This window comes from Rutilus rutilus (genome assembly GCF_951802725.1).
Source record: "Rutilus rutilus genome assembly, chromosome: 3".
Lineage (NCBI taxonomy): Eukaryota > Metazoa > Chordata > Actinopteri > Cypriniformes > Leuciscidae > Rutilus > Rutilus rutilus.
Genome location: NC_140211.1, coordinates 20735548 through 20762566, shown reverse-complemented (window position 1 = coordinate 20762566; position 27019 = coordinate 20735548). Strand labels below are relative to the sequence as shown.

The 27019-nt window shown below is 35.5% G+C and overlaps 2 protein-coding genes across 3 annotated transcripts in view; one reads left to right on the top strand and one right to left on the bottom strand.

The window, feature by feature from the left end:
• tln2a (talin 2a) overlaps positions 1-9851 on the bottom strand; it is a 56202-nt gene extending 46351 nt beyond the window's left edge. Inside the window, exon 1 of the mRNA XM_084405524.1 lies at positions 9461-9851. The gene's annotated coding sequence lies outside the window, so the exon portion shown is untranslated. The remainder of the gene's footprint in view (positions 1-9460) is intronic.
• Positions 9852-13507: 3656 nt separating this feature from the next.
• The window catches only part of vps13c (vacuolar protein sorting 13 homolog C), a 53620-nt gene continuing 40108 nt past the window's right edge, over positions 13508-27019 (top strand). The window contains exons 1-15 of one of the 2 annotated variants that reach the window (XM_084405125.1): positions 13510-13750; positions 15755-15798; positions 16169-16211; positions 17619-17714; positions 19511-19612; positions 21640-21702; positions 21971-22039; positions 22220-22329; positions 22461-22520; positions 22647-22706; positions 22812-22892; positions 24902-24959; positions 25883-26010; positions 26589-26695; positions 26778-26949. In XM_084405125.1, the coding sequence (XP_084261251.1) occupies positions 13651-13750; positions 15755-15798; positions 16169-16211; positions 17619-17714; positions 19511-19612; positions 21640-21702; positions 21971-22039; positions 22220-22329; positions 22461-22520; positions 22647-22706; positions 22812-22892; positions 24902-24959; positions 25883-26010; positions 26589-26695; positions 26778-26949 (1293 nt within the window). In that variant the 5' untranslated portion in view covers positions 13510-13650. Of the gene's footprint in view, positions 13751-15754; positions 15799-16168; positions 16212-17618; positions 17715-19510; positions 19613-21639; positions 21703-21970; positions 22040-22219; positions 22330-22460; positions 22521-22646; positions 22707-22811; positions 22893-24901; positions 24960-25882; positions 26011-26588; positions 26696-26777; positions 26950-27019 lie in introns of both variants that reach the window. The other variant, XM_084405126.1, reaches the window with a different exon arrangement.

Sequence of the window (27019 nt, the reverse complement as noted above, 5' to 3'; positions counted from 1 at the left end):
CAGACTAATCACAGCGCTTGCGGTCCGCGTATAATTGACGTTGTTACATTTTTGGAGAAGTGCGCGCAGGGTACGCCGTAGGCTACGCGTGCTACACACAGCCTACGAAGTAGCTACAGCGTGAGTTCGACGCAGAAGTATAAATTGGGCTTTAGTATGGGGGAATGACTGTGAGGGCTGAAACACATTTTGTGTCACCAAGCAACACACAGCAGTGTTCGGTCAGTGAATGAATCTGGGGCTTTGAACGAATTGGGAGAGTCAATGATTCAATGACCCATTCAAAAATACAGCCACTTGCTTAGTAAATGAAAGGATGAATGAATGACTCGATGACTCACTCATTAAGACAGCGACTTGCCACTACCTACTGCTGGTTTTAGTTTAATATTTAAAAGAATCACTTCGCTTTGACCATCATTTCATATTTCTCTATTGAACATTTTTAATTTAAAACTGTCTCATAACATTATTTATGCCATTGTAATGGCATTCATGCTACATCTGAGCAAAATTAAACAGTCTGTAAATACATCTATGCAGCTTGTACCACTGCAGTGCAAAGATGGCTTTTGTTGAGAATTTCTCATTTGATTGAAATTATTGATTTTGTGTAATTTATTGCTTTATTTAATATATTAATAGTTATATTAATGGAATTTTAAAGGTTTAAAAAATGGACCTGAAAATCAATTTAAGGTGGGCAAACATTGTCCCTTAACAGAAAAGGTGTGACTCCAGGCTAAGTGGAAGAGGGTACATAGAAGGATGTTAAATGTCACTCTAAAAAGTTGGGGAACCTCTCCATTAACAGTATCTTCATTTGTAGAAGATGAACAAAAGTCTTATGGGTTTTGGAATGACATGAATTTTCATTTTTGGGACAACTATCCATTAAAGTTCAAAACAACATTCAAGGAAACTGAGCTACAAAATCAGCTAATTCTGAAATCTTTGGGTTTCTGGCCAAATGTAAAGTCTGTGTTGTCACAGACCGGTTAGCTGTTAGCAGGTCTGGCCCTTGAAAGACAAGCAACATTCCTGCTGGATCAGCAAAACTCAATATGCTTCCAGGCTAGATTAACTCACAGCAGGAATATAGAGTCTAGCCTGGGCACAGGGGTGTATGAATGATTTTAAATGTAGGAGGGCACATTAAACCATCATTCTAAAATAATTACCCCTCCAAAAAGGGGGCAGGCAAAAGTAGAAATTTATATTGCACTGGCAGCCAGCTCATGTTGTGGATCATGGGATTGACATGGCTTTACACAGCTGGAACAGCTACATGGTGTGACATCTGTTTAACAAAATTAAATTGGTGTGATTAAAAAAAAAAACCTGCACAGACACACACTGATTTTATTTCCTCAACACTCCGCCTGTCTTCCATCAGTAAGCCAAGATGGGATGCTTAAACACACTATATTTTGATGGACCTACAGAACCAAAGTTTACACTTTAAGGAAATGAACCTAACAATGGCGTGCTTATAGTTTGCTGCGCACTGAGATGGGACACACTTCTATATACATGCACTGATATTATACACACACTCACTCATATGTACACTGATATAACACATCATCATTCAAATAGAGATCATTTCCATTCAGTAGTTCCAAAGCAAGTCCGATCATTCCAGAAATGGAGCAAAAATAATGCCTCCAACATATTTTGCAAACAGTAACAGCAAAACAGTTTTCAAATGGAAATAGACTTCAGTCAACCCCAATAACATCTGCAAAAGAATCTCCTGCTGCAGCCGAGCAGCCAATCAGCAGCCTCCTGCTAGTCATTAGCTGGTTTAATGACTGTATTTTCACTGACAATAGAGCTCGTTTAACACGACTGGGGCAACATTTTACATGCTGCACACTTTCATAAAGCAGCTAGCTATTCCGGTAAAAAAGAGCAGCGCTAGACAGCTTAATCTGAACTGTCACTGAGATTGTGGGGATTAGCAACTAAAACCACTGCCAGTGCCAGCTAATGAGGCTATTACTCATTTTGTATGTACCAAGTTTGAAGTCCGTTCTCAAATAGAGTATAAGTACAGCCACTAGAGTATCATCTGCAAACTTTAACAAATGACTTATACACTGCCAGGAAGAACCACAGTTGGAATTCCGCCCACAAGTAAGGTACGGATCATATGATTTTCTGAGCCACAACTATGACCTCAGAGCAAACAGCTGTAACAGATCACACAGATCTGGTTATGGACATTATGTCCTGTGCTACGAGATGCACCTCAGAGGATTACACCACGTAGCCTTCCAGTAAACATGCCAGTCAGGAGCCTAAATAGCCTGTCCTAGTCTGTTGTATCCATTTATTTCAGCATTAGGGAACTCTGATGGCATACCACACAAATAAAAGGCTATTTTCAAGCATTTGATTAACGCAGAGCTCTCCGCATGTAATCGGATCCAGCTGGAGTTCTCATGACACCCTTTCCAAAAAGTGATTCACATTGAGAGGGCGATAAAGTATAGGGGGGGAGGTAACAGTCATGGAGCATGACATCTAGGTTTGGCTTTTCCTCTCTGTGTGGCTATACAACACTAGACATTGGCTGGAATCCCACTGGTGTTGTTCTCACCCATAAACACAACAAATCTCCTTATATAGATCTACGGGTCATGTAGGAAGTAACATCTGGCTCCAAATCCCTCATAGTCTTCAACATGATCTTGTCCTAATGGGTAGTAATTTGTGTAAACAAAGTGTATTTTTAGGAACCTGTATTTGCGCAGAACATCAAAAATGTCACATTTGGACTTAAAATGACTTAAACAGAATATGTACAAAAAAATATATATTTTTTTTATGATTTACCAATCCCTGACCTTTGATAAAGGCATACATTCATAAATAATCCATAATTTAGACAGATGCTGTCAACACATAGCCCTGTGAAGGTTAAACGGATGGTCGACAAATATTAGCATCTCTACGTCAAGCCAAATTCCAACTTTAGAAGGACAGAGGGGGCCAAGAAGGTAGTAAACTGAGATTGAGAGTGATAGACAGACAGAGAGACAGATAAAATTGGACACAGACTAAGACACCACCCGACTCATCTTCACGCAATGAAACACTGCCAACATTTATTAAGAGTGCTTTAAATGCTGAAACTTCAATGTTTTTTTTCTCAGCAAGTCAAACAATGTTGTTGAAATATGACATTTATCTGCATGTACAAATAAGTGTCAAATACATCACACATTTTCCAACAACACTGTGGGTAAAAACACTCTTACAAAAGAATATCAACACACTCCTATGTAGTAAATAAGATTTAAAAAGGTCATGACACATCACAAAAACACAATTATCTGAAAATATTAACTCTAATAATACCCAAATGGTCTTGAGATGAATCCAAGCTATGTTCACTCTATAGATCCATCTGTCATTTAGGACCAGCAGGGTCCATTTAAAGAACTGTGTTGCCAAGCTATATATATAGCTATATAAATGTAACTTAACTTGCATGTTTATAATACTTGAGTTGACGGTGTACCTAAATAACCCAAGTGAGTGAAGATAGATCATTTCTGCAAGTTCAGTTTACAAAGTTACATCACATGATTCTTCACAACTTCTCTAAACCCTGTGCATGTTACTGTGCGTATATGCTTTAGGTCCCTAGACTCTTTGTGAAATATGCAGCCTTTCTTGTTACAAATATTTAAATGTCACACACATAAAAAAAACACCAAAAGACAAAGTTACAGCTTCCATAACGGGATGTTTCTTTAATCTTTATTTTGTATTATTTTGAAAGTCAATTAGGTCCAAACAACACTGGACCCCACCGACTTTCATTGTGTAAAATAAACCCACAGAGAATTTTTTCTCTACATATGTTTATCTGTATTTAATATCTCATATATTTTATGTTCCAGCAAAGAAAGTAATAGTAAGTAATGATAAAATATATATATATATTTTGGTAAACTATCCCTATAAGATTGTGCTAGTGGATGGCAAAAGTATAATCAATATCTTAAAATAAAAACAATTATTCTAAATTATCTTTCAAATCCATTGTCTTATATTAAAATAGAGGAATCAATTATTTTTATATATAAATTAGTCGAGAAGGGTTTTCTGAGCCAGTCTACAGCTGGCTGGGTGGCGTAGATATCTGGCATTCCCAGATTCCCTGTATAGTAGAGCTGACACAGACTAGGCTATACTGTGTATACAATTTATATATATATATACATATATTGTATACACAATATAGTCCAGTCTGTGTCAGCTCTACAATACAGGGAATCTGGGAATGCCAGATATCTACGCCACCCAGCCAGCTGTAGACTGGCTCAGAAAACCCTTCTCGACGCTCTGATTTCATGTAACCATATTGAGCCTCATGTCAGAGGGCAAAGAATACCCCGAAATTCCTAAAAATACCCTGACAGAAAAAGCACCATTCAAAGTGATGGGATGCATGCAATGTTTTAGTTTTGGAACTACTATGAAGAACTATGTTCTTTACCTAATACATTGTCCAACAATCCATCAGACCACTGTATTTTTCTTTCAACACCTTTCTTAGCTCACTCATCTACTGCTCCAGTGGAATGTGTTCAAATTAGAGCAGCTTGCTTGAACCCTCATAGCAGTTTGGATGGTAATTGTATCTGCCCATTCTGGCAACCAACTCTTAGTGAGCACAAAAGATCACGATGAGCCAGTTAACCATTCTGCTGAAGGGGAGGCAGCAATAGCAGAAGTTCCTAATATAACAGACTGACCTGTCCTGGATCCTTTTTCGGCACAGAGAATGTGGGGGTAGAAACAGCCTCAGGCCCCCAGAGTCAAACTAAACTCCAAGGCTCCAATAGGTGTCCTGTGTCTGCCTGTATGGAGCCGGACATTTTGTTGGGTAAACACTTTCACACAATTAAAATATGCATGTTATTCACCATGTATGTTCCAAGTTATGCTCACCAAGACTGCATTTAATCAAAATCAAAGTAAAAACAGTAATTTTATGAAACATTATTACAATTTATAATAACAGTTTTTCTTTTTTAATATATTTTAAAATGTAATTATTCCTGTGACAGCAAATCTGAATTTACAGCATCATTACTCCAGTTTTCAGTGTCACATGAACCTTCAGAAATCATTCTAATAAGCTGATTTACTCCATAAAAAACATTTATTATTATTATCAATGTTTTTTTTTTTAAATGGCTGTGATGCTTCACATCTTTGTGAAATACGCTATACCTTTTTTAATATTCTTTGATGAACAGAGAGTTAGAAAAATATTTTGTCATGTAAAATTCTTTACTGTCACTTTTAATCAATTTAATGCATCCTTGCTAAATAAAAGTATTAATTTCCTAATAAAAAAAATAAATCAGTCATTAGCGTATTTCAAAAGTCAAGAGCTAAAATAACTCATTTTTTAAGTAACTTATTAATAAGACTTACTTTCTTAATAATCTAAATATATTTCGATTTTCTTTCTGGGAATGACATGAGGGTGAGTAAATAACAGAATTTTCATTTTCAGGAATAGCTTTCTCATAAAAGCTGACTAGATCTATGAACACAAATCTGAGCTAGACAAAATGTCTAATCGGTTTTTATGACAGGTAACAATAACAGGTAACTTAATTATAGGGTTTTGTGACAACTCAATAAACCTAAAGCTTTACCAAAACTTCTGAAGCCAGAATAAACAACCAGGCATTTTCATTCAAGATGAAGGTGCAGATAGAAGTGAGTGGCAAAATATGGAAAGTAGAGTTCAAAAAGAGAGAATGATGACAGTAGTGTGTGGAGGTGTAGTGTTTTATCAGTTTCTATTGGCAGTCGTGCTCAGAACTCACTGGAGCAAAAGGATGTGACACCCGCATACCCAACGACACCCCTGCTAATTATATCAGCTGCATTTGAGGAGAAGTTTCAGTCAGACTGCCACCTCAACTTTCTGTGTGAATACGAATTCTTCAAGGAATAGTTCACAAATTTAAATTCTGTTATTTACTCACTCTCATGTTGTTCCAAACCACTTTGTTCCTTCTATGAACACAAAAATAGTTGATCAGAATGTTCAAAAAAAAAATTAAACCATTGCAGAGGGGTAGATTTTCAGTGGAATGGGACTTAAATTTACAAACTTACACTCTATCCACAAATCTTGTCATTTTATAGTGATCTTTTAACACAAATGGAGCTTGATGACAGCAGCTGCTCATTCATGTGTGAACATTTTGCTAAGCTTCTCATTTTGTGTTCAATGTAAGAAAGGCAATCATACAAGTTTGGAATGACATGAGGGCTTGTAAAAGATCTAAGTTGTCTGATAATGTGGAATTCAGAATGACAGGAATTTTAACATTTGTAAAAACCTCTATACTGACTCAAAAACAGTTTCTAATGGTTCTCTGGAATGTAGAATGGAAAATGCAACACTTGCCCAAGGTAAAACTAGATTTGGGCAGAACATGGCAGGTGTTCAGAGGCTCATTTGAATGCCCTCACATAGGCCTACATTCGTTTGCTACAATTCCTGTTACAATAAACAAACAAAAATGCCCTTCAAAACACCAAGATTGCCGGTGGTCCAAAGGCATACAGTGAAATGTGCTTAATAAATACACTACTGTTTAAAAGTTTGTGGTCAGTAAGATTGAGAATTAAGAATTAACACTTTTATCAAGGATGAGTTAACATGTGCAACAAAATGCTCTTTTGAACTCTCTATTAATCACCAAGAATCCTGAAAAAATAATTGTGGTTTCAACTGTTTTCAACATTGATAATAATAAGTAATGTTTCTAGAGCGCCAAAGCAGCATATTAGAATAATTTCTGAAGGATCATGTGACACTGAAGACTGAGTATTGACTCAGCATGTTTAAAAATGTATAAATGTATAAAAATCAAAAACAGTTCTTTTAAATTGTAATAATAATAATAATAATAATATTTCTCAATATTACAGTTCTACTGTACTTTTATTAAAGAAACTTCTTTGAAAAAGATTTTTAAAATAATCTTACCGATCCCACACTTTTAACGATAGTTTAAGTGATAACAATAAGTGGCAAATTAGTGATGAAAACTATTTTTCTAAACAAGCACATTCATAATCTATGCTGGCTGACATACAGCTGGGTCAACATCAATATAATGAAGGGTATGATTAGCAGACAGACCTCATTTCTCATGCAATATTGTTCATAGTAGCAGCAGGCTTATCTGAATCATAAGTGCCTGGCAAAATAAACAAAAATGACATTTTGTGATAAGTGACCATTCATAATTCAAAGAAAAGAGAACAATTAAATGGACTGTTTGAGGTTCTATTATAAGATGGCACGTTTCACTCATTGGTCCCATATGACATATGCCTAATTCTCCCTAAAGAAACCAACTGATCCGTGGCATAAGGGAACCCTTTTCTTTATTTACAGTCACGTTCAACATGGTGTGTACAAAATTAACATTTACACTCAGCTGACTCTGGCCTTCCAATTAAATGGTGTTTTAAAAGAGAATATGTGGGACATTGTTGGAGTGAAGAAAGCGACAAGTGATGAGTCGCTAGCACAAGTCAATGATCCTGTCACCTATACAGTGTACACTCAAGCTAAATAACAGGAACCTTGCCAATGAGGTATGACCCATGGGCAAGCTACCAATAAAAGTGACAGTGGTGATAAAAAGCAGCAGTTTATCAAAGGGACAGCAGACAGTACTCTGCTTGATGCCTTTTCCTAAGCTACTGGATTCATCAGCATCAGCAGTCCATCACCACATACACAGTAAGCAGACCTGTCTGTCTCCTTCAGGTCAGACATTGAATACTGCAAGATGAACTTAAGACTTTAAAAGCAAAGTAGGTCTACAATGCTGATAAAAGGTAAAAACAAATATAAAACCCACAGTCTTGCAATTCCATGCGTCTCAAAAAGAGATTACAAGCTCTTAGAAGGAGAGAGAGAGGAGGATGAGTTACACTGACTGATAAAAGTGCTTAAAAACCTTAGGAATGCGCTGGATACACGAGTCCTGCTCATGATGTAAGAGAAACCGTCTTTACCGGACTGTCACTAAAAAAGCACTATTGGAAAAAGTTAGTTCTTGACCTTGACAATGACAAACAAGATGAAGCTGAAGAGAAGTGCCAAAGCAAAAAGAACAATGTACTTGCATACCATCATATAGTAATAAAACAGATGATTAACCTATGCAAAGCAACTCTCATTTAGCATACTTTGAACAACCATGTCAATGAAAATTCAGGAAAAAGAAAGATACTCATCTTTGTATGGCATCTCCTTTCATAAGTTTTTTTTTTTTAAATGCCAAGAGAATATGACAAAGAATAAAAGTATAAAAGTAGCCTAATGTTGGGACATATTGTACCACTATATGTCAGATATGACTATGTTGTCAGAATGGGAACCTGCCAATAAATAGCTTATAATAGGATTTTCAACCATATTAATATTAAAAACACCTCATGAAATAGATAATATACAATATGTGTATATGTTTCAGCCAAAAAAAAACAAAAAAACGTAATGGTATAAAATTGCAAAATATAACAACAGCTTGAACAAGGTGTTGTAAGCCAACATGCAAAAATATTTGTGTAATCAAAACCTGAGATAACCTTGTCCTGGGTCTTCCCTACTACTTGATTATGTTCTCAAAACCAATAAACATATGTTTGCTAAACTTGTTGTAGTGAACAGCCTATGCAATTCGGCAAATAACAGTTAATTAGATAAAAAGCAGGGTGAGTAATGTAATGAAAACCAAACAATACATCTTTAAAGAACAATGGCGAATCCACAAGTATAAATTTGCAAACGTCTGAGGGGATGTTTAAATGTGATGACACAGAGGGGTGTGGCGTCAGCATGGGCTGCATGTGTCTGGACAACCACAAAAGCATTTTATATCCCACTGCTAAGGCTGGATTGGTGTAGTTAAGAGTGTTTAAATGTTTTAATCTGGAAGTAATACTTTTGAATTAGGAATCAGTCCTCGAACATGCTTACTGTTTTGATATAACCACAGTGTAAATTAATTCTTCTAAAGAAGGTAACTTCTGCCCTGATAAAGCAGGTAAAATATGCTATTAAATTCTACTCAAAAAACGACCACTATTTTAATCTGAAATGAACTATTAAAGTAAACTTTTATCAAACACATTATGTGCTGAATATGACGGTAGGTGTAGTTGCAATCCATAAAAGTTAAAGCATTACATATTTAGAAAAAACATGCAAGTCTCGCCAAGTTTGAAATAAAAAAGATTATTTCTTATATTGCAGCCGTTTTGATTCATCCATAGTCTCCCTCCGTCTCGTGAAAGCGCGAGCAAACATTTGCCTCACTGCAAATATCAATCATCATCAGTCTTCTGCATTAAAGAGACAAACGTTTACTTTAAGTAACCTAGTTAAACTTACCAATTACAATGCAGATACCCACAATGTTCCCATCGATTAATGTGCGCATGAATTAATTCTCCTCATTAGCAACTGGTGAAGCATGTGTATCATGTCAGATGAGATAAGGACTCTAAGCACGTCTCTTTCCAGCACACACTGCTTATTTCCACGCACCTCCAAATCCCAATCCATTCAACACTGCATGTGAGATCAGTCTTGCCGTATTAATACATAACGCACAGCGATCGCGGGTCTTTCTGTGCACAATCCGCCGAACACTGAAATCTGAGCACACTGGGTCTTACCGGTGAGTTTGTTTACCGCAGTTTCATTGCAAGCCCTCAGCCGCTCGATGCAGAGTAAACTACGGTCTTGTCCTGCCTCTTTGGAGTAAATCCCTTTTCGATTTACGGAATTTACCGAGCTCAGCCGAGGTGGGAATAGAGGAAATGCGTCATGCAGACCAGAATTAAGGGGAATGTAGTCCTGATTTGTAGTCGGCCTTCTTAGTAAATTATTCTTACATAATAATATTTTGTTATATGTGACCCTGGATGACAAAACCAGTCTTAAGTAGCAGAGGTATATTTGTGGCAATAGCCAACAAAACATTGTATGGGTCAAAATTATCGATTTTTCTTTTATGCCAAAAATCATTAGGATATTAAGTAAAGGTCATGTTCCATGAAGAAAGTTTGTAAATTTCCCACCATAAATATCTAAAAAATATATTTTTGTGAGTGGATGCAGCACAATCGCGAATAGAAATGGACAACTTTAAAGGTGATTTTCTCAATATTTCGATTTTTCTGCACCCTCAGATTCCTGATTTTCAAATAGGTGTATCGCGGCAAAATATTGTCCTATCCTAACAAACCATACATCAGTGGAAAGATTATGTGTTCAGCTTTCAGATGATGTATAAATCTCAATTTTAATAAAATTACCCATAAGACTGGTTTTGTGGTCCAGGGTCACATATACTGTATAATATTAATTCAATATAAACTACCAACCAATATTGATATAATAGTTATATAGTCTAATAAATAATAATATTAGGCCTGCACTACACACACACACACACACACACACACACACAAACGCCTGGCAAAAATAGCCATCATAGTCTCGTCAGTTTATTTCTTGATAACCATAATATTATTATTTAACCCTAGAATGCACAAATGTTTAAACAAACTCAAACTAATATATATAAAGTATATTCTACTCTGAACCTTCACTCGTCACATTTCTCAAAGACCATGTGAAAAAGATCTTTGCATAAGGAGGCAGAACATTTCACATTATATTTGCACCTTTCTAAGCATAACTTTTGGGTAGACTTTGCACCGCTTCCTTTGTTTTTGCCATCAGCTGTCCTTGTAGCTTTTCTTTACTTATGCATCTGAAATTGCATACTGTCTGAGTAGGCTCTTCATTTGAGAACTTCGTGACAATCTGTTAAAAAAGTATTCATGTGTAGGCCTACAGTATGAATAAAGTATTATCAAGCATGAATGTTTGTAATATGAATGTATCTGATGCTACATCCGCTGCCATGTTAGCATTGTGATCATGAGCTATAGAATGAGTTGCATTGTTTCCCTACTCATTTCTCCAGCATGTGTAAAGTGTCCATTGGATGTGAGAATCATGGCAGAAGCAGTAGTTCATCCAGGTACTTTTTTGCCTATACTGTTTTACGAATACTGTGAATTCAGACATACTAATTTCAGATACAGCTTTTCAGCTGCTATAGCGTGCCCTAGTAAGGAGATAGGCGATTCATATTCAGACACAGGATTGGTATCTGAGGCAAATTCTTGGCTCAGAGCATTTTTTTTAAGTAATCCATAAAGTTTAAAGAAAATAAATATTAGTATTGACAAAAATGTATCCAAAAATTACTGTTGAGTCAAAATTCCATAGGAAATGAATACAGGTCAATTTGACCCCCTTTAAGCATTCTTGGGGTATGTTAGTGATACAAAAGTTATTTTCCCCCAGTCTTGTCTTTCTCTTTCTCACTGTATTAGGCCTACTCTCTGTTTTTGATGCATGTGCAGTTGTAAATCATCTGCTCAGTTTTAAAGGATCTAGCCTCAAGCAGTCACGGATTGTGTGGTCAGTCACCTGGAATGTGTTACAGAAGTGTTGACCCAAAAAAGCTCAAACAGGGGTGAGCCCACAACAGCATTCCACACATTCTATGGAGAACACCTATCCTGCCCTAAAAACTCAAAATTCCTCTCTATCACCCTTTTGAACACCCTATCACTCTCTATCATGAAATATGTGGCTTTCAAAACAATATTGACAACCTTGTAGGAATTTCTGCTGATCCTTAACTCTATTAAATGTACTTTGAATCCCAGACCATTAGACCACTTTAGTTTGTGTCTCTAAGTGCCTAAATGCTGCTCTCTATGGATAAAAGTGTAGTATTACAGGGGTTTTGTTTTTCTTATGATGTTTACCATGGTGGTCAGGCTGTGCAGGCAGCTTCATGGTCTTTCTACACCACAATTCTGAAATGATGACTAGTATGAATTTAACACAGGAAATAATGTAATTTCTCAATAATCAAACATTCAAATTTAGGAATATTTAGGTTTATAGCCTGGTTTATGACCCCTTATGCAATTTAATAACTGTTTTGCAGGAAACAGGTAGGCCTGGCTACATCTATGACTTCACCTTCCTGAACTTGGAATAACTTTAAGATGACTTTGTTTAATATGACTGTCAAAAATTGTGTAGCCAGTAAAAGAAGAAAAAAAACCCCATAAGGAGTATATTTGTAAAATGATGATGTGATTTTAAGACAACTTTAAATAATTCTCCAGTCATTAAGAATTGTAGTCAAATGAATGTCCAACCCTATTGTAACTAGTCATTCTCTTACTTTACGGCATCGATATTTTAGAATAAAAACGTAAAATTTTAAATGTGTGTCTGAAAATGTACGGACTAAACCCCTGGTTTAGTGTTTTTATTTTTCAAACTTGACCGAAAAGGTTCTTACATCCATTCACCCGTAGATGGGGCTGTTGCTCTCATCTTTTTCTTGAATAAGGAAGCACCGACTGTTATTTCCATTACAATGAACTTAGTGGTGGGGGAGAATTCATTTAATTAAAGGTGTGGATTTGTTATTTGTCATTCAAAGCCCCACACAGATTATTTTCATTGTAGCATACATGTAATTAAATACTTTGCTAATATATGAAATTTGTGAGAAGCTGTTCATTAGTAGTTTTTTTCGTGCAGTTTGCCAACATTCTGCATACCCTAATGAATTTTTATCTTACAATAGGAATAGTTATTCATGCATTTGTTAATCGGATGATTAATTATTAAGGTTTGTGCCTAAATTATATTTTGTCATTGAACATCTGTGCATGCAATATGGATACCAAGTCTGAAGTCTTGTTTACAGACAACAACAGCTTACAGTGTATCTTTCAGTGTATCTTTCAGTATCTGTTACAGGTTTGAGATCCTAGACAACATGTTTGGGGTTAAACGATTCAGCACAAAGACAAAAAGCCTCTATGTGCTCAAACATCATAAGATCAACTTGCAACCAGATTCCCAGATGACCACGTGGACCAATCTGTCTGAAGAGCCTGAAAACTTCCCTAAGCAAAACCACAGCCAGGGGACAAAGGGGAGTTTGATGGATGCATGTGAGGTGGGAAAATGCCATCACAGTTAGGCTACAGTCAGCCTCTCCATCTTTATTTCAGCTAACAAATTAACTATATATGCAGGTTATGTCAAAGTATTTCCTATTAATTCAGTCAGCAAATGGAAATAGTTAATGATTAATACATGTTTTCACATTTCAGAATATATTTACATTTAGGTAAATTGAATAATATGAATGTCCCACAGAGACAAATTAAAGTAAACAGTAATTTTATATCTTGTTAATCTTCTTTAGGCGTCTCTCATTTGGTATACAAATGAGCATTAGTCACCAGTACACTTTCACTTTGCAAACATTGTTCTACAATCAACTAGCCGGCCTGTTTATAATGTAATCGCGCGACCCCAGATGCAGACAGTGTGAGTGGATCACCGAATGAGTCGATCTTGATGTAAACGCCTGTCACACAAGGAGGGAAGTAACCTTATCAAATGCGTATTGTGGCATTTTAGCGTGTTGTCTGCGACAGTGTCGCTGTCGTTCTCGACTCACCATGGTGTTTGAGTCTTTAGTCAGTGATCTCTTGAACAGGTTTATTGGAGATTATGTGGAAAACCTGGACAAGTCGCAGCTTAAGATTGGCATATGGGGAGGTAAGCGTGCATTCGTCAAACAGCTCGTCAACAACGAACGCTCGTCTTTTCCGCTGGTTTGTTTTCTGTTGCAGAACGTCCTATTCCGATATGTAGTGCAAGCTAGGTGTACATGTACTGCAGTGTCCATTAATGTCATTAATGTTTGATTGGTTTCTGTTCTGTAAGAATTGGCAGTCTGTCAAATTGTTTGGACGTAGGCGATGAAAACAATCGTTATTTATACGGTTTACTTATATTATTTATAGAGTTTCCGCCCTATTATGTAGTATGTATCACAGTCATAAACATTATTTAAGCCTGTTAATTTCACATTAACACACACACACACGCGCGCGCACAAACAATTGTCTTATAGATAAGACCACACAGAAAATGGTTTGAAGTGCACCTTCATAACGTTAGATAATAGTAAATCATTTTCCTAAAAACTTTTGTTCTTTTCATTTTGAAGGGACTGCTTTACACTTACTCTGCAAAATTCATACTGAGTGGAATTCAGTATTCAATTCAGAGTGTTACATTGAAGGAACAGATTCAAAATATATTGGAAAAGTTCAATTCCAAATATCTATTTGGAAAAACCTTGAGCACTACATTTCACTACAGATAAACATCAATGGCTCTATGACCCAAATCACTCCTATCATTACAATACTAATGATTCCAACTTTAGAGTTTTAGCATGTAAACTTTTGTACATTATGTAACTTACACAATTTACTGTACAATTGGTTGTATATCTTAAAAAAAAAAAAAAAATTAATTAATTAATAATTTTATTTATTTATCCAAATTTTCAAATATTGCAGCTGTGGTTCAAGTGTAACATTTGCTATGATTAATCAAATCAATGTGCAATAATTATTCAAAATAAGAATTAATTAATAATTAGAAATATTATTGGTGGGGTGAGGTCCATCTATTATTCCCATTACCACTGATGGAAACATGACCCTCTCAATTCCCATAAAATTCCCATCTGTGCTTAATCTTTCTTTTTGTGGACAATGTATTGTTAATGTACAGTAGGTTTTGTGCAAATATGTGTGTCCATTCAGTTGAGTTTATCCTTTAGTATATGCTTTGAAAGGAGTCATATATCAAATTTCTGTCATTCTGCTGTGTTATTATAGTCACGTTACTGGATGTGTCACTGCTGGAACAACTCCAACTAGATTCTTTCAGTTACATGTATATCTTCTATTTAAAAATAAATAAAAATCACCTGGCAATTTTTAATCAATTTCATTACTGGATCTTCCGGAAGAGTTCTCTCTGGTGACGTATGGTGACGTATGCAATCCCAATCAGGATTTCTCCAACCATTTAGTCTGCTTAAAACCGCCCCTGCAAGCTGACATTCATCTGCCACAGTTTTTGAGTGCAAAAAATTCAACCAACAACCGATGCATAGAAGAGTCCCCGCCATACGTTTTTTACTTTTCCGATAATCCGTTAGAATCTGATTTACACCCCAATATGGAAATAGTAGAAGTATATCTGTTGTTACTTTCATTTTATTGCAAGTTTAAAATTGTCAGCTGTTGTTAAAATGAGAGAAGGAGAGGAGGGAACCGTTTTACTATATTAAACAGTCAGCTTTCATAGGTGTGAGAGACTCCACAGGGATTTAGACAATCCTTGGCCAGATCAGGATGGGTGCCCTGTTATTTAGTTTGATAAGGTGACATCTTTATCCCAGCACCAGATAGGCTGCTCTGGTTGACATTTATTTCTTTTCTGTGATGCCAGTCCAATTATCGTCAATGTCAAAAGTGGCCAATCATATCTGGATTCATTTATTTATGTGTTTCGTGGTAGTGTTTCTTATTTTTGACACTGGCAGAATGACGAGGTTCTGGTATTTCGGTGGATGGATATACTGTATTATTCCATAAAAGTCGAATTGCATTGTCAAAAATTTAACACAGACCACATAATACAAATACAGTCTGCAATACACATGTCATTGAATACCTACATTTTTTTTTTTTTTTTAAGGAAATGTGGTGTTGGAAAATCTGAGGGTGAAAGAAAATGCTTTGGTAAGTTTGTATTTGACAATGTTAACCTCATTCACCAAGTTTAATTACTTGTTAGATATAATTTTAAAGTATTATTTATTAACAATGTCATGTCTCAAAACTTAAAGTATATAGCAAAAAACATGAAAGAACCATATTTATCTTGATAAGAGAGAGCGTGTTTGTTTATGTCACACTGTGGTCACCTCTTAAGCGCCTGTGGCTTCTGCTGAATCAAGAGTGTTAACACAATGAGATTTGCTGATGTTTCCACAACTAAATTATAATAACTAGAGTTTTTATATGTATATGTGCACAAAATGGTGTTTTAATATTGTCTGCTTGAAATATGCATTTAAACCCATTTGCCCATTTTATCTTTGTTCTTTAGAGCGAGTTTGATGTCCCTTTTAAAGTGAAGGCTGGTCAGATTGGTGAGTATCCAACTTTCTCTGTGCTGTGGCATGTGATTTGTTATGAAAAAAAGTATGAAATTTGTACTTCCTAACATTCTGCCTTGCGTGTTGATAACCTGTAACCAAGGAGATTGAAGTTGAAAAAAAGTTTCTGTGTTCGGTGTGATGAATTGCATTTCCCCTATTGTGCTACTCAAGACTGAACTTTGCAATAAAAGTCAAATAAAAGTAAAAGTTTAAAGTTTGTGGTCTGCTTTCACAGTTTTTTTTCTTCAACAGATTTGTCTGTTGAGTTGAATCAGTTTTAACAGATAGGCTACTTCTAATTCAGCAAACATTGCAGCACAGATGCCTTGCCAATAAGAAGCAGCTTATCACATGATCCTGTCAGATGACTTTAAACATCTGCTGGACAGTGTGCCTAGATGTCAAGTTGTAAAAAGTAATTGGTTAACAAGGACAACATGCTAGTCTGAGAATTTCAGTGAAATTCTCTGCATATTTACTACATTTAAGAAAATCTTAAATAAAAAGGTCTGCTTTTATTCTGCTTATTATATGTCCTCGATCAAAAGATTTCTAGCCATATGTCACCCAATAATCCAACTTACATATTTACATTTTTCGAGAAGGAATCTATGATCAACTGCTCTTGTTATTTTTAACTGACTCTGATTCTGCCTAAAAACCATGTTTATATTGTTTAATGTGTGTCATAAGGCCCGTTTACATCTGGTCCCTTCACGTCACGTGTTTTTACTGATCGGATAGCTATCTGATTTGTAAAAAATTGCTCCATTTACACTTGGCCACATAAATGTGTCTCTGCAAAACAAATATAAATCTGATATTTGATCCCCACGCTATTTGCAAAAGCAACAGATATGAGTTGCTACTGCATTTTATTTATCATCAGCTAATTTCATGATCAAAGACTGCAATAGGAGAAAGAGCAGCATCAGCACTGGTACTTTTAATGAAGATGATTGTGTGTTGAGTCTGTGACGCCTTACTTTCACTTTCATTTGTGTCAGTTTGTGCGTTGGCTTGCTGAAGAGATACTTAGCTACTATTCTGTGGTGATGCGTTTTGCAGTAGCCCTTGTCATATCTGACTAACATGTCATATAGCCTATATTATAACACACTTTCACACGTACATGTTTTTATGTTTTTGGAGGAGTAAAATTTACATATGTGGTTTCAACACCTAGATGCATTTACACTTGTCCAGTTTCATTTGGAATCATCTCAAATCACATCCTGAGTCCTAAAGTGGCTTGAGTGATCGGATTTAAATCCATCTTGAAAGCGTTTCAGAGGGGATTTACTCCTGGTCTTTTCATGATCGGATAGCTAGGTGACAAGGTGTAAACAGGCCCTTACTTTTAACTGAGACATTGAATTGAAAATGTCTGCTCTTTAGGTAAACTGACTCTGAAGATCCCTTGGAAAAACCTTTACAATGAAGCAGTGGTGGCCACATTAGATGGATTATACCTTCTGGTGGTTCCTGGTGCAAGTAAGTGCTTATAGTTTTTTTGTTTTACTTAAAATGTTCTTAATGCAACACATCTCTTAAACATCTGGAAGTTTCAATGTTTTATATATCTAGGCTGAAGCATCATGCTGTTTATTTCATGGCACTTTACTGCAGTCATTTGCATAATTCTTTCATTTCTTGTTATAACATCTCCTCTTAAGAATAATTGCATGATTTATTTATAACCTAGATGGTTTCCTGCCTTTTAACAGAGGGTGTATACAGTTTCTGAATTCGGAACCACATACTACTATAATGCTCTTACTACTTTTACAATATCTTTCTATGACAGAAGTAGTAGAAGTAGTTTGCTAGTTTATGGTTCTGAATTCACCAAGCGTCTTGCATTATACACTACTTTTCACTGCACAAAGAAACTTAAATTATTAGGAAAGATTGTATTAATGAAAACTAGACACAAAATACTGTATACTTTTGATATTTGTAATGAAATAATTTGGGGTGTTATCCATTGACAATGAACAATGCCTAAAAACTCTTAGCTCTTGAACCATTTTATTATCTAAGACTCATTTAAAAACTGAGGATGTTATTTGTATGCCTAGTAAAGCAGCAGTTACAAACATACTGAATAACTGTATTTCTTTGATACAGTATATATCTTCTATTTCTATTGGGCTGCTTCAACTGACATTGTCTTTTACATGTTACAGCTGAGTCTAAGTTATTTTCCTCACCTAACAATGGTAAGCCAGGTGTAGAAGGTGGGTAGCAGGGTGGTGGTTTGGGACCCGGACCGATAAGCTGTTCTCGTGTGTATCTGACTCTTTGATTATTGTGGCAAACTTTATTTTTTACCTGCGGTTACAATGTCTAATCATATAAATACAAGTGTTTGTTTTGGTGAGCCTTTGATAGCATGTATTGAAAGTCTCTTAATCAAGTGTTCAAAATTGTTACCGTTCCCCCCCCCCCCCCCCCATATTTCTTTTGTGCTCTGCTTTATCTTATAAACCGATCAATTGTGTATAATGCATGTATGTAAAACGCAGTAATCAAATTATTTTTAAAGCATGAAAGTCTGTCTCTGTCTCTTGGAATGAAGACAGTCAAGTTCTAAATGCTAATCAAACGTTGTTGTTTTTTTAAGATATACACAAGCTTTTCTCTTTGGGAGCATATGTTTAAGCCACATACTCTAAACAACATTGTGGAAAGATGTGCTGTGAAGTTTGATCACTTCAGAATGAGATAACAGAATGAATACACTATCTCTCTAATGGATTGAATTGCCTCAGGAACTCCTCAAACCCTTTTGGTCTGTCTAGAACAAAAATAAGCTATGGCAAAAAAAAAAAAAAAAAAATTCTGCCATTTTCTATGGCTACTTTGCAATTACCCTAATGAAGAAGGATAAACAGTGCCTTTTTGTTTCTCATCGATTCGTCTAAAACCAGTCTTTCCTGATAGAGCTTTACGAGTGGTTGCCAGAGCAGAGAATAGAGCCGCAATATAAATCTTAAGTCTGCTTGAATGAGCAGCATTGGACTTTAGCTACTTATGAGTCAAAGTGCAAAGAGAGAGAGGTGGTCATTGTAAATTACTTTTCTGTTATTACATGGTTGAGCGCTCACAGTGTGTGAATCTATACTTGTTTTTTTTCCACGTGTACATCTGTGCGTATCTGAAGACAATGTTAGGTGGCAGTTGTAAAAACTGTTTAGTAATAAATGAAAGACTTCTGAGGTGTGAATGATATTAATATTGTCTGTGATGTTCGTTTGCCTCTAACTGTGTGTGTTGTGTGTTTGAAGCGATTAAGTATGATGCAGTTAAAGAAGAGCGTTACCTTCAGGAGGCCAAACAGAAGGAGCTTCAGCGCATTGAGGAGACCCTTCAGCTGGTCGCTCGCAGAGGTGAGAAACCACTTGTCTGTTTGTTTACACCGAATGTAATAATTTTCTTGAACTTGTGCATAGTCAATTTTTGCTAGCTCTCTCCTTATGGTGTGCAATTTATACACAAGTGTTGGACGTTGGACTTTATTAACGGATGTTCATCAATTACTTTATCCCCATCCATCCATTCATGGTCTTCAGTCTTTTCAGTCTTTTTCAATCTCATTCAATCTCATTCATCATTCATTCATCCATTTATTTAAAGGGATACTCCACTTTTTTTGGAAATAGGCTCATTTTACAACTCCCCCAGAGTTAAACAGTTGAGTTTTACCGTTTTCGAATCCATTCAGCCGATCTCCGGGTCTGGCGGTACCACTTTTAGCATAGCTTAGCATAGATCATTGAATCGGACAGGACCATTAGCATCTCTCTCAAAAAAATGACCGAAGAGTTTAGATATTTTTCCTATTTAAAACTTGACTCTTCTGTAGTTACATCGTGTACTAAGACCGACGGAAAATGAAAAGTTGCGATTTTCTAGGCTGATATGGCTAGGAACTATACTCTCATTACTCATTCGAGTCAAGTTTTAAATAGGAAAAATATCTAAACTCTTTGGTCATATTTTTGAGAGAGATGCTAATGGTCCTGTCCGATTCAATGATCTATGCTAAGCTATGCTTAAAGTGGTACCACCAGACCCGGAGTTCGGCTGAATGGATTCGAAAACGGTAAGACTCAACTGTTTAACTCTGGGGGAGTTGTAAAATGAGCCTATTTCCAAAAAAAGTGGAGTATCCCTTTAAGGTTGCTCAATAAGTCTTAATTGCTTCTGGCTTTTTTGAGGTTTAATCATTATCATCATCTAGCACCAACTTAAAGGGATAGCAGTAGTATATGACAAACCTTTAAGATCACATGTAGAGGGAGTTGTGCGTATGTAACATTATCAAAGCTGTAGGTGTCTGTGCGTAAAAAATGGGTTGTTTATTTATTGAAGTAGAAAAAAAAACATCAGCAGTTATTAATTATTCTGAAATGTGCTTAAACTCTCTTATAGTTTTTCTGGGACTGTCTAACCAGCACCCAGGGGTCCCTGTTATTAGCACTTATTTTTCCTAATTCAAACTGTATGTTCTTTTTTATAGCAGATTTCTAAATAAATATTGATCCATCTTTCATATTGAAGTCACATGTAATGTTATGATGTCTAAATAAAAGTCTTTACACTACCGTTCAAAAGTTTGGGGTCAGTAAGATTTTATTTGTATTTTTTTCAAAGAAATGAATACTCTGCATGAAACGGAAGCCTTTTCTTTGCTATTGTGACATATTTTCCAGTGAAACAGCTTCTCCAGTTACATTGTTGTGATTTGCTATTGGAGTGATCATGTGAGTGACAGGTTGTCCAGCCGGAGAAGAGATGATGCTGCTAGAGGGAGGAGAAGTTATTTTGATTAAAGAATATGAGGGCACTTGTTTTTAAAAAACAATGATGTGCACACTGCACAGATAAATTATTTATAATAATTACTGCAGTATTACAGGAAAAAATAACATTTGTCCATTTTGATTTCGTGGTGACTTTAAGCAGCACAACTGTTTTAAAATGTCATCTTGCTATCACAGTAATACATTACATTTTAAAATACAGTATATTAAAATAGAAAACAATTATTTTACATAGTTATAATATTGTACAATATAAATGTTTTACTGTATTTTGACCAAATAAATGCAGCCTTGGTGAGATAAGAGACTTTTGAAGTTAGGTTTTGATAGTGTGTTTTCTATATAGATTTATAATATTGTCCATTTATCTGTGAGTGGCCATAGTATGACAGAATATCAATAGAGTTTCAATATCGGTGCATCCCTACATTCATTGAATCACATCAACCCTTCAATCAATTCACACCAAACATCCATCCACCCACCCCTTCATTCATGTACCAATCCGTCCATCTGTCCGTCTGTACATTCAGATCTCTATCCTTAACAGCTGTGTGTGTTTGCTTTGTGCTGCATCTGATGGACCGCAGGCTCTCAGGCTGGAGAGTTTATGTTTGATCTGGAGAATTATGTGTATAAGAATCCACCACGGGGTACGTACAGACCCATTCTTATAGCAGGCCAATCAGACACCCGTCTTCTATTCAAAGAGACATACTCTTTTTTTTTTCTTTTTTTTTTTTGAGTGTTTACTGAGGGTGTACATGTGTAGACATCCTTTTTTTCCTTCTCACTGCTTGGTGTGCTTTTGTGCATTTTAATGCAAGTGTGTGTTTATTGCAAGGGTGAGTGTTTATTGCTGCACTATGATTCTTTTCTACTTCACCAACTTTTCTCTCTCCCCCAATGCTGCGCTCTAAGACAAAGGACGTAAGCTTAAAAAGCATAAAAAACCCTTTAGGAGATCTAAAAAGTATGAACATAAAGCAGGTGGGTGGCCCAAAGCGACTGTGATCGACTCATCGTGGCAAATATGAGCAAACTTTATTCTGTTTGTTGAATATTAAATATGTTTACATAAGTGTTGGATTAAGGGATTAGAATGACAAATAGGATGGGGTTAAGATAAACCCTTCATTCATGTTTACTGAATCATTTTTTTAATTTCAGAGAAGCCTCATGAGGAAAAGAAAGACACGTTCACTGAAAAACTGGCTACACAAGTTATCAAAAACCTCCAGGTCAAAATCACCAGCATTCACATCAGATATGAGGATGATGTAAGTGTTGACTCTACATACATGTCTTCAGTTACGTGTATTTTTGAATGCAGATGTGGCTTTTAATTGTGCAATTTAATGGTACAAGTTTGTTGAACTTACGTGTCATGCATTTTCTCGCTGTGCTTCAGGTGTCAGATCCACAAAAACCTCTTTCTATGGGCCTGACTCTTTCAGAACTCAGTCTACAGGTGCTCTCTCAAAATACTTTCATATAAATGTCACAAAGTGAAGCAGGCTCTATTACAATTAATTTGAGATGAGCAGTTCATATTTGCACACTCTGGTCTTTAAGTATCAGTTTTTCTCTCTTATAGACAGCAGATGAGAACTGGAAGACTTGTATTCTAAATGAAGCTGCCAAGATCATCTATAAAGTAAGCCAACAGTGTACATATCTTATATTCCATAATAATAAGATTTCACACAACAACTGTGGTTGTGTGTCTTATGTGTGTGTCTGCGTGTATTCTCTACATAAGCTGGGCCGCCTGGAGTGTTTTTGTGCCTATTGGAACGTGAACAGCCCAATATTCTACAGAGGCTCCTGGGAAGAGATAGTGGTAATGTGCCTTTCATATTTCATAACAGCTAAGCTTTCTGGTGGTGTTTATGTACAGTAGGATTTTCATAGTATTGATCTAGTATTGAAGACTGCTATGTTGTCGGCAGGCATTGTAAATGGTGCATCATATTGAACAGTTTAAAATCTGATCTGATCAATCAGATTAAATTCTGATAAAAATTCTGTCATCAATTACCCTCACGTTGTTCCAAACTGATAAGACTTTCATTAATCTTCAAAACACAAATGAAGATTATTTTTAATGAAACTTGAAAGATTTCTGTCCCTCCATTGAAAGTTCATTCAACCAAAAAATTTGACACTTCATAAAGACATTGTAAAAGTAATCTTTTTAATAAATATATTGGTTTAATCCAAGTCTTATGAAGATATACAATTACTGAATATGATAAACAGATTTCATTTAGGTTTTTATTTAGGTATAAACATTGATTAATGCACATAAATTTAGCGCATTAAATATGATAAACGGAAGCTCAACTGTACTTGTTTGATGCACGATAATCAATGAGATTTGTCACGCAAGCATGTTTACAATTTCACAGTTACAGTTACACTCCCTTTTTCCATATTTGATGTTCTTGACATGCGTGTGCTGATTAATATTTATATGTGAGTAAAAACCTGCATTAAATCTGTTCATCATATAAAGTGAGTATGTCTCTTCAGAAGACTTTGATTAAACCACTGGATTCATATGAATTGTTTACAACATCTTTATGAACTTTTTGAAGTTCTTTTAGAGTTTAAAAAATATCTTGGGTTTCATTAAAAAAAAATCTTCATTTTTGTTTTGACGATGAACAAAAGTGGAATGACATGAGGGTGAGTAATTGATGACAGAATTTCCATTTTTGGGTCGACTAAATTTTTTATTTAAAAGACGCACATGTAGGAAGCATGAATTGCATTCGGTACTTTGAAAAGCTTTCCATTTATATTGGTTAGCAGTTACATTGTAAAACTAGGGCTGTACTGTAGGTATTATAAAAGAAAGGACAATAAAAGTTGATAAGAGTTGTTAAGACGCATAATAAAATATTAAATACATTTGAACTTTTATTATTTTATAGCGTGACGAGTATTTATTTGTGATCATATCAGGTAGAAAAATTGTCGATTGTAGTTTATCATGAATGTCTGTACTGAAGATCTTTGATGTTGACATTAACTCAGCAGCTGAAAGCTCTTCCGGTTAGTTTGTGAGTCAGTCTGAAGACTCTTTAGCTGGAGGCATTATTTGACTCATCTCTAATCAAGGCATGTGACTTCTAAGGAAATGCAGTGATGGTTGAATCTGCTTGGATCCTAGCACTTTTTTATCTTTTAATCTCTCCCTCTCACACCATCTCTCTCTTATATCTCTTAATCTTTCTTAGTCTCTCAGAGAGGCAAAAGCAGTATTTGAACATGCTCTCAGTGGTTTTTGCAATCAGCTTAACACAGACTGCCTCAAACAGATAACAGTATAACTGACTCTAGTATGCACATGCTCTTTGTCTAACTGTCTTAAAATGGGCACGAAACTGGCTTCAAAACCAAGTAGATTTGATCTAGTTAACTAAGCAAAATGGTGTTTATTCATCATGATGGTGGTTTCTAGTGGTGTGTTTGAGGGTGTGGTTTGTATAATCTGTGGAGGATGCTATGCTCACTGGTAAAGAGGATATTCTCAGTTAGTAAGAGGCCTAAGTACACACTAAAATAATGTGCTGCACAAAAATGAGATTTTAGCTGTGGGATGGCTTTTTCAGACTTAAAAAAATACATATTTATTTCCCCCCTCCTGCAACATACATGTGTATGCAGTCGAGACCAAAGGTCTGAGACAGCATTTTAAAAGATTTTTTTTTCTTCTATCTAATCCTAGAAATAGATTCTGCAAGTTTCTTAGTTTTATTCATCAATTTACATTTGTAGCTAATTTGTAAAAATATATCTTAAACATATCTAAAATCACTTGATATTGTTTTTTTGTGTTTGCAGGACAAGCTGAAAGCAGGAATCAGCTCAAAAAATGAGGAACTGCGAGACTATCAATACAGTATGTATTGTCGGTAACACTACAAAAAGGTTTTATTAGTTAACATTAGTTTACTACTTTAGTTAACATGAACAAAGAATGAACAATACTTCTATAGAGTTTTTTAATCATAGTACATGTTCATTTCAACATTTGATGCAATATTTTTTAACATTAGTTAATGCACTGTGAACTAACATGAACAAACAATGAAAGACTATATATTTTGTATTAACTAACATTAACAAAGATGAATAAATACTGTATCAAATGTATTTCTCATTATTAGTTCATGTTACATTATGAGACTTTATTGTAAAGTGTCACAGTATTATCTTATCCACAGAAAGTTCATGGGAAATTTATTATTATCTGGCCTTGAGCTGTTTAGTTTAGCTTTGCCAGTATGTTTTGGTGTTGTGCTCAACTGAAGAGGTGTTGAAAGAATATAAATATTAGACATGACAAGGCAAAAAAGAACAACATGGATGTTGAAAGCCTTATAAGAAGTAAATGGTAAATTGTAAATAGTAAAAATTAATATGGATAAATCATGTTTCACTGTTGCTAATCCTATTGTTTTAATGCTGATTTTTCTGGGTGTGTGTGTTACCTGCCACAGTTTCTTTTTGATTTTCTGTTTAAACAGGCTATGTGATCTCAAACTGCACACATGACACACCTCCTTAAAGCACACAAACTCCAGTAATCACAATGTGTACTATTTCTACTACAGTCTCATTATTACAAGTACTAAAGTTAATCCACAAATGTCAGAAAGAATGGTAATACAGTTCCAATTAACATACATATGAATGCACTGAGCGTTTGCCAGTTAGACATAATGAAATTACTTTAATGGTTAAAGAATTTATGACCAACTTAGTATTAGTATCATAAACCATGGCACTCATCATGATGAACTGATTTGTTTCTTCGTACAGTTTTCAAACCCATTTTTGCCTCTGCAAGGATGTGCATCAACCCTAATGCTGAAGTTGAGCTAAAATCACCCAAAGCAAACCTGCACCTTGAGGTTCAGAACATTGCAATTGAGATGACCAAGCCTCAGGTATTGTCATGTGTCATATTGCGTACTCTCAAATTACCATTCAAAAGTTTTGGGGTCACTAAGATATTATTATTAATTTTTTAAAGAAATGTATACTTTCATTATGTAAGAAAAGATAAAATTGTGCAAAAGTGACAGTAAAGACTTACATGGTTTAAAAAAATGCTGTTCTTTTGCAAAAATATTAGGCAGCACAACATTGATAATAATAAGAAATTTCAATTTAGCTTTGCCATCACAGGAATGAAGTGAATTTTTAAATACTGTATATTTAAATAGAAAACAGTTATTTTAAGTGTAACAGTAGTATAATAATATGTTTTACTGTATTTTTGATCAAATCTTGGTGAACCTTAGAGACTTCTTTCAGAAACATTAAACCTAAACTTTTGAATGGTAGTGTGCTTGTTGGGAAATTTACAGGACCACTCTAGATAGATAATTACAGATATATAACATAAATACATGCAAATTGTTACTCAAAATATAAATGATTCTGTTGTATAATTGAATTGGGACTGGTGAATTATCTTTGGTCAAAGCCAAGATACAACAATGTTGTTTTGGGGTGATTCTAGTATCTTTCTATGGTGGATCTGCTGGAGTCTGTAGACTGCATGGTGAAGAACAGCCCCTACAGAAAATTTAGGCCTGATGTTCCAGTGCACAGAAATGCCAGGCAATGGTAAGTACTTTAGATCTTCATATGATGATTGGCTGATTAACTGGAGCTTGTTGTTTCTTACATGGCTCTTCTGATTGGTCAGGTGGAAATACAGCATCAACAGTATACTAGAAGTGCATATCAAGCGCTTTAACCAGATGTGGGACTGGGCCAACATCAAGAAGCACAGGCACGCGCTTAAAGCTTACAAAGCAGCATACAAAGACAAACTTACTCAGGGCAAAGTCCGAGAAGACACAGAGAAACAGATCAAGGTATCAGCTACATGTGAAACCAAATACTAACAAATCGGAAATTCATTTTCAATATAACTTTTCATAAAAG